The sequence below is a fragment of the Sus scrofa genome, chromosome 13 (assembly GCF_000003025.6).
Source record: "Sus scrofa isolate TJ Tabasco breed Duroc chromosome 13, Sscrofa11.1, whole genome shotgun sequence".
In the NCBI taxonomy this organism is placed as follows: domain Eukaryota; kingdom Metazoa; phylum Chordata; class Mammalia; order Artiodactyla; family Suidae; genus Sus; species Sus scrofa.
This window is the reverse complement of record NC_010455.5, coordinates 7,041,734-7,057,096: the sequence shown is the minus strand read 5'-3', so window position 1 is coordinate 7,057,096 and position 15,363 is coordinate 7,041,734. Positions and strand designations below refer to the sequence as shown.

General features: G+C 42.5%; 1 protein-coding gene across 1 annotated transcript in view; it reads right to left on the bottom strand.

Moving 5' to 3' along the window:
- The window catches only part of KAT2B (lysine acetyltransferase 2B), a 114,621-nt gene that overhangs the window by 42,675 nt on the left and 56,583 nt on the right, over positions 1-15,363 (bottom strand). The window contains 3 exon segments of the mRNA XM_021071366.1: positions 4,085-4,276; positions 12,053-12,234; positions 13,568-13,660. Coding sequence (XP_020927025.1) covers positions 4,085-4,276; positions 12,053-12,234; positions 13,568-13,660 — 467 coding nt within the window.

Below are 15,363 nucleotides of genomic sequence, written 5' to 3'. Positions count from 1 at the left end.
TTATAAAGGTGTCAAGTTACCTTAAAACTTGAATTGTATAACATATCTAGTACCGAGATCAAGGGCCTACATCATCATCATCATTAGTACTAAAAGTACCACTAGTCTTCTCATTAATCAAATCCTGTCAGATTTTAGAAGGTCTCAGGGGAGGCAGGCATTGACTTTTTGGAAATGAAGACAGATGGGGAAAGATCCAGAAGGTCTTCTGACTTGCTGCTCATACTCAGAAGATTTAAGAACATTGTACCAGAGTTCCCATCGTGGCTCAGCAGAAACAAATATGACTAGCATCCATGAGGATTCAGGTTCCAACCCTAGCCTTGTTCACTGGGCATGGCCTAGGCCAGCAGCTACAGCTCCAATTCGATCCCTAGCCTGGGAACCTCCATATGCCGCAGCTGCAGCCCTTTCAGACAAAAAAAAAGTACCATGTGCATGAACACCTACCTGCACTCAGTCGTGTAATTTATGGTTTATGGAGATGGCGTGGGTCACTTCTTGCCAAGCAAGCCAACCTTAACCGAAGCTTTAAAAACTTTAGTATGGGTTTTACCTAATGCAGGAAGACTGACAGCAACAGGAGGGAAAATCCTTTCTAAGATCACATTCTGACCTTACTGATGAGAGGGAAGGTTCTTGATGCATCCCCCCTTTTCCTTCATAGATGCTGCCCTCACATCACACAGCCCCAAGAGTTCCCCAACTGCCCTTCATCAAGGAAGTAAAGGTTCTCTCCCTTCCCAGGCTCCTTCCTTATCAGTAATTACACGACTGGACCATTTCACAAAGCCCTACCAGGACTCACTGAAGATGCCACGCATGATTTAGGAAAATAATTATGTGTGTGCTATATAATACATGCATATACATATAGTTATCTCAATCGAATAATGTCACATAATGCCATGAGGAAGTGCTTATTTTCTACACGGAGGACACCAATTGTATGTTGAATAAAAGACAATACACGGAAAAAAAGAAATATCTCAAAGCATAAAAAGTATATCACCAGGAGTTCCCGTTGTGGCTCAGAGGTTAAAGAACCCGACTAGTATCCATGAGAATAAGGGTTCAATCCCTGGCCTTGCTCAGTGGGTTAAGGATCTGGCATTGCCATGAGCTCTGGTGTAGACTGCAGTCGCAGTCGTGGCTTGGATCCTGCGTTGCTGTGGCTGTGGTATAGGCTGGCAGCTACAGTCCGATTCAACCCCTAGCCTGGGAACCTCCATATGCCGAGGGTGCAGCCCTAAAAAGACAAAAAAAAAAAAAAAAAAAAAAAAAAAGTGTGTGCCCCCGCCGCAGTCATAGGGGCTATTATCATGGTCTTTTGCTTCTTTGTTCCCCCTTAACTAAATTTTCACCAACATGTCCATGTATCACTTTTTTTTTTTTAATTTTTTTTATGGCCACACCTATGGAAGTTCCCAGGCCAGGGATTGAACCCAAGCCCCAGATGCAGCCTATGCCACAGCTGCTGCACATGGGATCCTTAACCCACTGCGCCAGGCCAGGGATTGAACCTGCACCTCCACAATGATCCAAGTCGCTGCAGTCGGATTCTTACCTCACTGCACCACAGCAAGAACTCCCATTTTATCACTTTTAGAATGAAAAGTAGATACTAACGTTTTTAAAAACAACAGTGTAAACAGGTAGATGGGAGGAAAGGCACGGGTTAAAGCCAAGCAGAAGAAAGGGAGGATATGAAGAGCAGGAAGATGAGGATATAAGCCCTGAAGAAGCGTCTGGGAATCACGGCAACCTCACAGGGGTGAGAAGCTGGCTGCAGCCTCACTTTGAGACAGTGCCCAAGAGCCAAATGGCACCTCTGGCTTCAATATATGAGATTCCGCTGCCAAACCTGCAGGTATAAATCCCTAAGAGCCTCAGATGTTGTCATAGTCAATGAAAAGGGATTTAGAAGGAGACGTGGGTGGTAGTTTTACCCTACCATTAGTAATAGAGAAGAAAACAAAGCAACATTGATTTTTCAGCTGAACAGCATAAGCATGCCAGAACCATGGGCTGAAGGAACAAAACACTGTAATTAGCAAATATCTGCAAGAAGCAAAATGAATTCGCTATGGGTAAAAAAATTGTTACCATGCAAGATAATTAAAATTTATCTTTAAGCATTATAAAAGGTGTGGGGTGACGGGTTGGGGAGAGGGGTCCTCTTTGTCCCTTGGCTCAAAGACAGGATGACAACTATAATCTGAACACCTAAAATGCTGCTTATGTGGCAAATGCCATAGAGAAAAGAGAAAACTGCTTTAATGTCTAAGGAAAGGAGCTTAGACCAGTTAAAAGGCAGTCACCGAAATACATGAACCTGCCCAGAGTTCATCACCCACTTAGAGGCCACACCCAAACTGCAATTTAAGTTTCCTGAAACTTCCTCCCAGGAGGATATCAGTATCTTCATGTCCCACCTCAGACTCGTGTGCGGGTTGCCTTCAGAAATACTGAAAATCAGGACGCTAGGATTTTTTTTTTTCTTCAGGGCCACACCTGCAGCATAAGGAAGTTCCCAGGCTAGTGGATGAATCAGAGCTGCAGCTGCTGGACTATGATACAGCCACAGCAATGTGGGACCAAGCCACATCTGTGCCCTATGCCGCAGCTCACGGCAAGACCAGATCCTTAACCCACTGAGCAAGGCCAGGGATCGAACCCACATCTTCATGAATACTAGTCGGGTTCATCACCCACTGAGCCACAACGGGAACCCCCAGAATGCTAGGATTTGTGTGAAAATGTTGGATGTTCAGCTAAAGCTCATCAGGATTACCCTCTACCTAATATTTAGGATTCTCGTTCAACTGAAAAACAAAAACAAAAAAACAAAAAACTATTCAGTCCATTTCTACCAGAAAGTCACTTTCAGGAGTTCTCTGGTGACTTAACAATTAGGGATCTGACATTGTTACTGCCATGGCTGAGGTTACTGCTGTGGCTTTGGTTCAATCCCTGGCCTGGGAACTTCCACATGCCATGCAGGTGGCCAACAACAAGAAAAAAACTTGTTGTTGTTGTTTTGGGCCTAACTTATTTTAAAAAACTAAAACCATCATCCTTCCTGGGAAACAAAATGGGTTAACCAGAAATAGTAACAATTAAAAAAAATCTAGTTTCCCACATAAAACAGGATTTCACTGATCTTTGCTCAAAGACAACAGATCTTCTGCTAAACTCCATTCTCTAGGTCTCAGTCCTCCGTGGCAGAACTCTATCAGACCTGGAAAGCCTTTTCACATGAGAGCCTCCACCTCCCCAGCCCACGTGAAGGAGACGGTTCATCTGCTCCAGGCAGAAGGAACTGCCTCCTTCCTGTCTTGCTGCCACTGCTCCGTGACAAGTTTTCACCTGCACCCTCAGCCTCTCAGCTTAAATTTGGGGTTCTTGGCATTGAAAATACATTTCCAAGGCCAAGAGTGCAGCGCTGCAACTTCCTACCCCTTTGACACATGTCCTACATCTGAAAAATATTTAAATGAGTATTTCTATGCGGGAGATCTGGCAGGTGCAAGAAGCAAGGTGCATGAAAGCATGTGTATGCTACAAGAAACTATATATAGGGGCACAGAGGTCATTGTGAAGGAGGTTTCTCTATTCCCAGCCGGCCCCACTCTTGGGGTCACTCTAGCTGAGACAGGAGTGGTCCACCCATCCCAGAAAGGGCTGGAGACTGGGATGGAAGAAACAGCCACCTGAGTTCTCTTGCACCACTTCTGGGTTGATGGAAATTGCTTCTGCACAGCCTTCCCCACCCTCCTCTATAATGTCCAGGCAGATGAATACACAAAATCAAAGTACTGACCCACCTATAAGACTCATGTGGGATGAGGTTGGGGTGGAGAGGCAGTGAGGGAGCAGTCAACACAGAGTCAAGCAAATCTCAGATGGGCTGGAAAGTACCCAAGGAGACTCCCAGAGGGAGCGGAGAAGGAGGGGTTCCTCCCCCTCCCCGAGTGTTTTTCCTATCCTGTGCCCCGCTCTTGTCACTGATGCAGGCTTGGGTATGTATCCATCAATCTCAGGCCCTGGCATCCAACAAAAACCTGCAGGAGCACTCCCTTACTTGGGGAAATGGGTGAGAATTAGAGTCCGTTTCTCAAGTGGCAGTTTGTCTTTCTCCTGCCTCGCCTGTTCCAGGAGCTGTCGCCTCATAACGGTGAAGACGGAGCGGAGCAGGGTTCTCCCGAACACCTGGGCGGTCTCGTATCGAGGCAGACTGTCACAGAACTGCGGCACGTTGCAGTAACACAGCCACCTGCAACCAGAGGAGACCATGCTGTCAATATGCCTCAAACCCCAGGCCATGTGCAACACCCAATGATGGCTCCTCTAGTCTATCAGCCTCAGCAGGAGAGACCAAGTCTGCAGGGACAAGTGGAAGTGTCACCACCAGCTGGTAACACCTGGGAATAAGGCTAGCTCATTCGGACCCAATCACATGGGCTCACTTCTCTTAGAATCATTCCATTCTGCAGCATCCTTTAAAGAAGAGGAGAAACAAAAAGGGACACTGGGAACTATATCTAGTCACTTATGATGGAGCATGATGGAAGATAATGTGAGAAAAAGAATGCATCTATGTATGTGCGACTGGGTCACTTTGCTGTACAGTAGAAAATTGACAGAACACTGTAAACCAACTAGAATGGAAAAAAATAAAAATCACTTCAAAAAAAAAAAGAAACTAAAAGGGAAATCAAGGAAGTCCCTTTTGTGGAAGCATCAGAACTCCACCATCTAACTCTCTGGGTAAGATTGTAAGGCTTCTTTAAAATGCCTACGCACTCCACGATAATCTACGTGGGAAAAGAATCTGAAAGAGAATGGATGTGTGTACGCGTATGACTGAATCACTTTGTTGTACAGCAGAAATGATCATAACCTCGTAAGTCAATTATACTTCAATTAAACTTTAAAAAATGAAAAGAAATTAAAAAATTTGAAAAGCCTACGCAGCACTCACATAGCCCCGAAGCTTTGGTGGGAAGATAACGATCTTCAAGGCTGTTCAAAACTCAGTCAAAACGCAGGAAGTAATAAGCTTCCACCATCTGTCGCTTAGGTACATTTTCAATGACTCAGACTCAAAGTCAAAATTGGGTTTCAGCACTGCACAGGGCTGGAGGAGTGCCTGGGGCCCGGGGGAAACCAGCTTTCCTGAGATCTGACCACAGTTCTGGGGCACACGGGCTATGTAGGGCATATGATTTGGAAAGCTCATTCGGCCAAGGGAAGCTAGAAAATGAAGGTCCATTCACAACTGACCCGCCTTCTCCTGCGACACCCAGAGAGGAAATTTCCAGGACCCAACAATATGGGCGCACACGGGGGCCCAGGGGGCAGCACAGACCAGGGAAGAGTCTGAGCTTCACTGCCCAGCTCCTGTTCTTTGGTAGCAGATCCAGCTCATCCCCTTCCAGGACAGGACTGCTTTCCCCAAATAAAACCCCTCCTCCAGGTGCGCCTTGAAGGTGGGGGCCATGTTCCAATCTGCCCAAACTGCTAGAAGACACCCCAATGAAGTGTCAACCCCTCGGCAAAGAGTGAGACAAGACTTATTTTTTTATTTTATTCTGTATTACCTCATGGTCCCCTTGGGGGGGGGGGGCAGGGGTGGGTGTTTCATCTTTGGGGAAGAAAGTCTTCACTAGCTTTCTACCTAGATTCAAAATTAACATTACAGTGTTCCTGTCGTGGCTCAGTGGTTAACGAATCGGACTAGGAACCATGAGGTTGCAAGTTCGATCCCTGGCCTCGCTCAGTGGGTTAAGGATCCGGAGTTGCCGTGAGCTGTGGTGTAGGTCAGCAGCTGCAGCTCCAATTCGACCCCTAGCCTGGGAACCTCCATATGCTGTGGGAGCAGCCCTAGAAAAAGGCAAAAAGACAAAAAAAAAAAAAAAAGTACTGCTTACTATTTCTATTTTCCTCTCAACTTCTCCATCCTAATAATTTACACCCAAATGTCACTTTATGTTACAATGCCCAAATGAGCACCATAAGTGCTGTACTGTATCTTGTCAAGCTTGAAACAGTGACCTTGCTAGCAGAAAAAGCTGGGCAGTGCATTTATTTTGTAATTCATAAGGCACATCCTTATGAATTATGAAATTCATCATCTTCAAAGCCTATCTTTGCTGGATGTGAGTCTGCAGCCACTTAATTGAGTTAAAATATTTGGAGTTGAAGGAAAACCAACTCCCAAGGAACTAATTATGAAACTACAAATGTAATCACAAGCCATAATCATTAGTTCAATTTCATGAGACTTAGGCTTTCAGAAGACTGTTTGTACATCTTAATATTAAAAGTATGTCAAAAAATAAAATAAAATAAAGCTCTTTGGAGTTCCCATCGTGGCTCAGTGGTTAATGAATCTGACTAGGAACCATGAGGTTACGGGTTCGATCCCTGGCCTTGCTCAGTGGGTTAAGGATCCAGCGTTGCCATGAGCTGTGGTGTAGATTGCAGACGTGGCTTGGATCCCATGTTGCTGTGGTTCCCGTGCAGACGTGGCTGTGGTTTAGGACAGGGCTACAGCTCCGATTCAGCCCCTAGCCTGGGAACCTCCATATGCCGCCGGAGCGGCCCAAGAAATGTCAAAAAAGACAAAAAAAAAAATGTCTAATCTTCTGCCATGGAAGATTTGAGACCAGTACTGTCTAATAAAGGTCTCTATGATGATGAGAAGGCCGTCCAGCTGCGCTGATAGAGTAGCCACCAGCCACATGAAACCACTGAGCATTTGAAAGGCAGCTAATACAACCCAAGAGCTTAATTTGTGATGTTATTTAACTTTTATCCACTTAAAATTTTACTAATGGCAACAATGTGAAATATTTTTCCATTAAACACAACTTTACTGTTTTGGTAGAACTCCACTTAGCTTTAACTACTTAAAATTTAGTGAGTGAATTGAGAGGTGCTATAAGTACAAAGCACACACTGAACTTATCTAAAAAACAGAAACAGACTCACAGACACAGAAAACAGACTTGTGGTTGTCAAGGGGAAGAAGGGGTGGGTAGGAATGGATTGGGAGTTTAGGGTTAGTAGATGCAAACTAGTATATACAGAATGGATAAACAACAAGATCCTACCATAGAGAACAGGGAACTATACTCGATATCCTGAGATAAACCATTATGGAAAAGAATATGAAAAAAATGCATATACGTATAACTGAACTACTCTGCTGTACAGCAGAAATTAACACCACTTTGTAAATCAACTATGCTTCAATAAAATAAACTTTAGGAAAAACACTGTATTTGGAAGACAGTACAAAAAAGTAAAAGACATCATTAATAATTTGTTCATATTGATTCCATGGTAAAGTGGTAATATTTTTATAATTGGTTCAAAAAATTATTAAAATTAATGCCTTGTGTTTATTTCCTCTTTAAAATGTTAACTTACATACATGGCTCACATTTGTAGATAATATTCCATCTGGCAGCTCTGAGTCTGAATCTAAAAAGGTGTCCCATCCATAAGGGTCACAGACATCAGAGACTCCACTTAAGATGGATGCTATTTCTGCTATAGCAATGAAAGATTATAAACATTATCATAAAATCATAAAATGTTATCCAAAAAGTGTTTTTTTGTTTTTGTTTTTGTTTTTTTGTTTTTTTTGCTAAGGCCCACACCTATGGCATTAGTACATTCCCAGATCGAACTGGAGCTGCAGCTGCCAGGCTATGCTACAGCCACAGCAACGCCAGATTCAAGCCACGTCTGCGACCTACACCACAGCTCACACAATGCTGGATCTTTAACCCACTAAGTGGGGCCAGGGATTGAACCCACATCCTCATGGATACTAGTCAGGTTCATTTCCACTGAGCCACAACAGGAACTCCCAAAAGTGCTTAATTGGTCATTCACTCTCCCTCAGGTAAAGGAAGACAGCGTAGATTGCTATTACTGAGTAAAAATTTTCAAATAATAGGTTTCCAGTTATTTCCTCTGAGAATCATTTTATATTATACACCTCAGTTTATGTTTTTGTTTAGTTTTGTTTTTATTTCCAAGCCTGATCTTATTTTATAAATCTATAAGGGCACAGGATGAAAAGACAGGCGACAGAGTCTTGGGTGTTGCTGTGGTAAATGACATGGTCACGGCGTGTGGTGAGACAGAAACAAGGAAACAAGAAAAAATGTGTGCCTTGCTGTTGCTCTCCCATTCCTGCAAAGACTAACCTAGAGGAAAAAATTTTACCTAAACAACTGTTTTCAGGTCTTCTAAAAAGAAGTGACAGGACAGCTCATTCATTTTTTATGCATAACAGATGGGATATGTATGCAGTTAACTAATTGTTCAAACAACTCTCAGACTTTTTACAGCATCCTGACAATTTGCAACCACCTTTCTTTCCTTTTATTTTTTATGTTTGGCCATGCCCTCGAGCTTGCAGAAGTTCCTGGGCCAAGGATTTAACCCATGCCGTGGCAATGGCCCAAACCACAGCAGTGACAATGTCAGATCCTTAACCTGCTGAGCCACATGGGAATTCTCCACCTCACTTTCTTTACAACATGAATAGGAGTTCCCTGGTGGCTTAATGGGTTAAGGATCTGACATGGTCACTGCTATGCCTCTGTCATTGTTATGGCATGGGTTCAATTCCTGGCCTGGGAACTTCTGCATGCTGCAGGCATGGCAAAAAAAAAAAAAAAAAAAAAAAAAAAGGTATATTTTTCCTTAATTCAGGACAGAGAACAAAAGCAACTTAAGGAGTTCTACTGCTCGGTCTGCATTTAATTTTTTATCAGGGGATAAAAAAATTCTCCTTGTGGCGCATGGAAACCAATCCAACTAGTACCCATGAGGATTCGGGTTCAATCCCTGGCCTTGCTCAGTGGGTCGGGGATTTGGTGTTGCCATGAGCTGTGGGGTAGGTTGAAGACGAGGCTCGGATCCCGCGTTGCTCTGGTTGTGGTGTAGGCTGGCAGCTGTAGCTCCTATTCAACCTATGAACTTCCATATGCCGCAGGTGCAGCCCTAAAAAGCAAAAAAAAAAAAAAATTTTTTTGGATAAATCCTAGGGATCAGCTTTATCAGAAACCTAATTATTTTCTAAGTCCAGTCTTTTCCATGGAGAATTCTGTCTCTCCCCATCATCAGGCTGTTGTGAGCTCCACAAGTCTCAGCCCCTCTGTTCCGATGGCTATGACAGCCAGAAATTACATACTGAACCAGCCATCCAGGTCCTGAGGTTCGCTTACACATCAAGATAAGGCCCCGTGGTGCCTGCAGCTGTAACAGGACCCATTTTTGAAAAGATGGTATCAGCAAGGCCCCGTGGTGCTGCGGCCTGTGGTTTTTTTCAATTCCCAAGTGGTCATGACAGCGAAGCTTGACTCGGAAACAAGTCTTGCTTCTCAGAATGTTCCCAGCTTGTTTCTCTCTGCTTCCCTTTCTTCATCAACAGGGCATGATGCTGGGGGAAGTGGGGGAGTGATGTGTGAAACTTCATTTCCTTTTTTTCATCCACTGAGGCTCCTAGTCTCCGTCCCGCCTAGAAATCAGCAGCTTGCAGCGTTCGGCAGGACAGACTCATTTCAGCCTCTCTGCGGCTTCCCTTCACCACATAGGACCCCACTCTTCCACAGGCTGGGGAGGCGGGGTGAGCAAGACGCTGCTGTCTTCTCTGCCCTGTTATCTTATGACACTCTCATTCCGTGTACATGCTCTAGTTTAAGAGGCGCACGTTGGCAGTGACTGAATTTTGGAGTACATGTGTGGGAGGAAAAGCATGACTAGCATCTTCCCAGCACCCATGCGGTGTGCCAGACACCACGCACAGACCAGCTCCAGGAACACATAACACCCATGGGACTGAGCAGAGAAAGAAACAGAAGGTCAAGGAGGTGAAGTGACTGGTCTAAGGCACACAGAACTGGGGAGCAATGGAGCCATAGTTCAAACCCATCACTCATTCCAGAACTCGACTTCTATTTTTCTGACTCCTTAAGTATCTATAAGTGCCACCCATTTCTTGCTAATTCCCAAATGCTACCTAGTGTTTTTATTCTGTTTCCAAAATACAGCATTAACTCCCATGCTGCTTCACATTTAATTCTTTTTTTTTTTTTTTTTTTTTAATAGCCGTACCCATGGCATAGGGAAGTTCCCTACACCACAGCTGCAGCAACACTGGATCCTTTAACCTACTGGGCAGGGGATCGAACACATTGTCTCCACAGTGACCAGAGCTGCTGCACCAGTGGGATTCTTAACCCACTGCACCACAACAGGAACTTCGAATTCCCCTTGATGAAACAATTCTCCTCTTTGAAGAATGGCAAATACTTTCATGGGGTTAACTTTGACAAATACTGAGCTCTGTCAATCACTCACAGATCGAGTTAAAATATATTTTTGACAGTGCTATTAATTTATTATAAACAAGAGTAACAATAATATAGAGACTCCTATTAATGCAAAACTCTGAAATGAAGGTGTAAAAATGAAGATTTAATTTAAAAAAAGAAATCTGTAATTCCTGTAAAAGTCAATTTATTAAGAGAAAATACTTTACAGTTCAAATTGTATATACTGTAAAAGGAGGGAGGAGAGGAGAAAGGGGGTTTTACTCATGAAATCAGGTCAGTTAACAGAGGAGAGAGCTGATCTTAAAGTGCACCCATTCCTACATGTCATCTGCTGTTACAGAAAATAACCTGGGTATAAGCAGTCTTTATAGGCTGTCAAAAAAACACTGCCTATTTTAAATCAGGAGAAAGAAAAAAGAAAACCACAGACACAAGTTTAATGTGCCTATAAAATATAAAAGGAAAAGTTATAAAAAAAAATGGTGACTAGAATGGACAATCCAAGTCATTCTCTTACTTAAAAATAAATGCAGGTCATTCTATTTTATATGGCCTACGTTTATGACTCTTAAACACAATTCTATTATTCTGCAATTCATAGGTAATAAAAATAAATTCCCACTTTAGGAAATAGAATGTGTAATCCAAAAATAGTTGCAGAGTCGAATGTCCACAAAGAGGGAAATGATTAGGTAAATCACAGTAACTCAACTCAGCAGACTCTCATATAACCGGTAAAATGTTCAAATGGAGGACAAAAAGGATGCAAATTCTACTTTTTCTTTCATTCTGACTACTGTAAAACATCTATTTAAAGGACAAAGACTGTAAGACAATATATAAAATGATATAAGTTCCACCATGGTACTGGGACTATGGTGACCCTTCTTTAAAAAAAAAAAAAAAAAAAGTTTAGGAGTTCCCATTGTGGCTCAGTGTAATGAGGATGCACGTTCAATCCCTGGCTTCACTTAATGGGTTAAAGATCCCATGTTGTTGCAAGCTGAGGATGCAGCTCGAATCCAGTGTTGCCACGACTGTGGAGTAGGTCTGCAGCTGAAGTTCTGATTTGACCCCTAGCCCGGGAACGTCCACATACTGCAGGTGCAGCCGTTAAAAAAAAAAATTATAACTATCATATTCATGGTTATTGTTTTTATTTAAATGAGTGAGGTCTCTATAGAATAATTTCAGAGTCATAGTTACCTAGATCAGCAATGTTCAACAGAAATACAGTGCAAGCCACGTATGAAATTTTAAATTTTCCAGAAGTGACATTAAAAAAGTAAACAGGTGAAATCAACTTTATTTTATTAATTCAACATATCCAAAGCCTCATCATTTCAACATGTAAATTAGTGAAATACTTTACATTCTCTTCTTTGTACAATCTTAGAAATCTCAATTCATGACAGCCACGCATGATCAAAGTGGCCACATGTGGCAGGCAACTACTGTATTAAGTAGTTCAGGTCCAGATGGCTGGATGCCTCCCCCCACCCCCACCCCCCAGAGCATCGTGCTATTAACGAAGAACAGGAGTCTGGGGAGTCAAACTAGAGAGATATTCTCTCTGAACTGATAGAGTCCTGCGATAATGGGGCTACCCTCTGCTTGCCGAGGCAAGCAGCACTGCTACATCTGCAGCGTGCTTTACGGACCAAGGGGGAGAAAACTGGTCATCTGCTTACCTTGTATAGTTCTCTTTGTATCCAGAAATGTCATCATTGGGAGATCGCAATCTTCGTTGAGAGGGTGCCTCCAGGTGCCAATAGTTGATGCGATTTAGGAACATTTTTGCCAACTCAACTATTGTTTGCCTTTCTTTGGGTGGCAGGTGACTAAATTTGTACTGTACAAAGTTATTCACACCCTTGAAAGGAGAAAAGGCAATTTATTCATGGAGTTCTGCAATTGATGTTCCTAGTTCTGAACACCCACACAGTCAACACCATAAGGAAGAGACATTTCTCTATTCACAAAAATCTCTTCCTTTTCCCTATTATAACACAGGCATGCCCAGAGGGAATCATGCTTCAGATCACAGTCTATGAAAAGTGACAAGACAGAGATGTGAGTTGCAATTCTATGCCTGCTGCAGTTGCGAAGCATTAGAGAGAAAAATCAAAATCGCAGACTGGAAAGGTCAAAACGCCTTAAACAATAAAATACGGCTCTGCTGCAGAATAATTCTCGCTATACTATCAATACAACAGCTCACCTATAATGAGATTCTTAGATAAATATAATGTTTTTGCATTAACAACATTTTAATCAAAAGGCTGGCAGTAGACTTTCCATTAAACTAAACCACTAGAATTTACTCTTAACTATCACTCTTTGAGTTTCAGCAAGCTTACCGCAAAAAAAAATCCTTATTCAAAATCACGAGCTTTCAAAAGAATCTGTGGATTGATCTTTCTTCAGAACACTCTAATTTAATTTCACATAAAGGAACAATGAATTCTTATTTCGCAGAGCTTGAAGACAAAATTTCTTCTACTAGAAACTGATAAAACACATTTATTTTATCTGACATCAGGTCTTCCCGTAATTATTCTCATCAAGAAATTCAATCAAAAATATCTGAGATGTACTCAGAGGAACAGTGAAAAAATAAATATAAATAAATAAAAATAAAATAGGCTAAAAAGACGTGCCAAAACAAAATCCTGACAACATATAATGGAAAGGTCTATACATGTCAACAGACTCTGCCAGTAAATCTCGGCTTCTGTTCACGAATCACAATGTGGTAGGAAGCCCATTTCTGGATACAAAAATCTCATTTCCCTTTTGTGCTTTTTGCTTGACTTACAGTGATTTTCATGTTACTCCTAAATTCCCTCACCTCAATAGACTTTTTCAGACAGTGCCAAACAAAGGGACAAAGACTTAATTTTAAAACATCGACACCAAGAAAAGGCCAGTTTCGTGTGTTCTTACACACTACGTGTTCTACTTAATTTTTTTTCTTCCCCAGACACCCAGGGAAGTCTGAGCATTTAGCAACCCTAAAAGACAAAAGCCAGATCGTTGATGACATTAAGTATTCACTTCTGATTCAAAGGGCCCAAGACAATTTCTACAGACTTAATGAATGCCTCTAAGCCAGCTAGGAGGATGGAAGGAAGATGAGAAGGTTTATTCATCCTTAAGCAATAAAAAAAAAAGGCAGGGGGGGGGCTTCTCTTATCTTTCTTTACCTGTTCGATACTAGGTTTTTCAAATGGGGGTTTCTTCTCCAAAGAGCCCTCGACCACAGGTTTTCCTCTTTGTAAAATAGACTTTCTCAAGAGCTGTAAGAAAAATCATTTTAAAACAGTCAGTATCACACACAGACAAATACACACACACACAAAGTCTTTAAAGGCAAGTCACCATATTTTATTTATCTTAATTACATGTTAAGTAAATCCTTAAATCAATAAAATGGATGACTACCAGGTAACCCAATTTGCTCTCACCCCTGTGACCAGAGCTGTGAGGAGCTAAACATCTCTCATGTTCTGGGCAGCCAGGAGCAGCCAGCAGTGGCCACCAGCTACCTCTCTCCTGCTCACCCTCCCTTCCTCCCTCTGTTCCTGGCTTCCCCACACAGGTGCTGTGCGTCACTCCCAAAATCTAGGGCCCAGGCTCTCTGGGCAGGAATTCGACGAGGTTCTCAGTTGTCAGCCTGCACTGCTGAGGTCCTTTTTCATTTCCTGTCCACCCACAGAATGCAGGCAAAGTGTTCTGGCATCTCAATGCCCACAGAACAAAACACGGCTCTTAATCCCCTGCCACTGGAAGTTAAAGCCTTCAAAGAACAAATATCTGAGAGAAAAGGGAATGCCAAACCACTGATCAAGACCCAATCTGAAAATAACTTTGATATTTAAATTCTTCACCTTCGACATGTGCCTGAATCTTCTGGAACCCTTGCATACAGGCCAGTTGTGATACACGACCATGTAATTTTTTAAACAATCTGACTAGAGTATAGCTGACTTACAAGGTTGTGTTAGTTTCAGGTGTACAGCAAAGTGAATCAGTTATATATATGCAGATATCCATTCCTTTTCAGATTCTTTTCCCATATAGGTTATTTCAGAATATTGAGTGGATTTCCCTGTGCTATACAGTAGGTCCTTGTTAGTTATCTATTTTATATATGACCTTGCATTTACTTAAGATGTATCTTTCCCTCTGTTCTCCCCACTGACTGTCTGGTCAATAGAAACAAAACACAGGGGAGTTCCCTGGTGGCCTAGTGGTTAGGATTCAGCACTTTCACTGCTGTGGCCTAGGTTCAATCCCTGATCTGAGAACTTCCACATGTCATGGGCACGACCAAAAAAAAAAAAAAGAAAAGAAAAGAAACAAAACATGGCAATCTTTCTCCTGGGAGTTAATGGAAACAAACCCCTAAAGTTGAAGACCACCCTGTGTCCCCCCTCTCCTCAGGCCAGGTCCCACAAGGGCCTCAATCCCTTCTAGAGGAGCCCTATAAATTCCTCACGGAGCAGGTGTTGATCCTTTCAATGTATTCTGCCCGGCTTCACAAAAATAAACCTGTAGCAATAAGTTATTGTATGTGTTTCCAGGGATTTAAGATTGATCCACAAGTTTGGATACAAATAATTCTAGATGCCTACTTTTTTTTGCCCAGTGAAACCATTTGGGAACTTGACCCACTGCGGTTTCAATATGGAGATAAAGGATGAATTGGGAGATGTCGAATCTCAGCTTCTTATCTTAAAAAGGATGGAGCTGGGATAAGTGAGCACATACAAAAAATTTTATAATAGCATCGAGCATCCGCACGCTTACTTTTTTTGGCCACGCCCACAGCACATGGAGGTTCCTGGACCAGGGGTTGAACCTGCACCACAGCAGTGACCCAAGCCACAGTAGTGATAATGCAAGAGCCTTAACTTGTGAGCCACCAGGGAACTCCTGCATCCTTACCTTTGCCAGGCACTCTTAGTAGTTCTTTATCTGTATTATCTCATTAATTTTC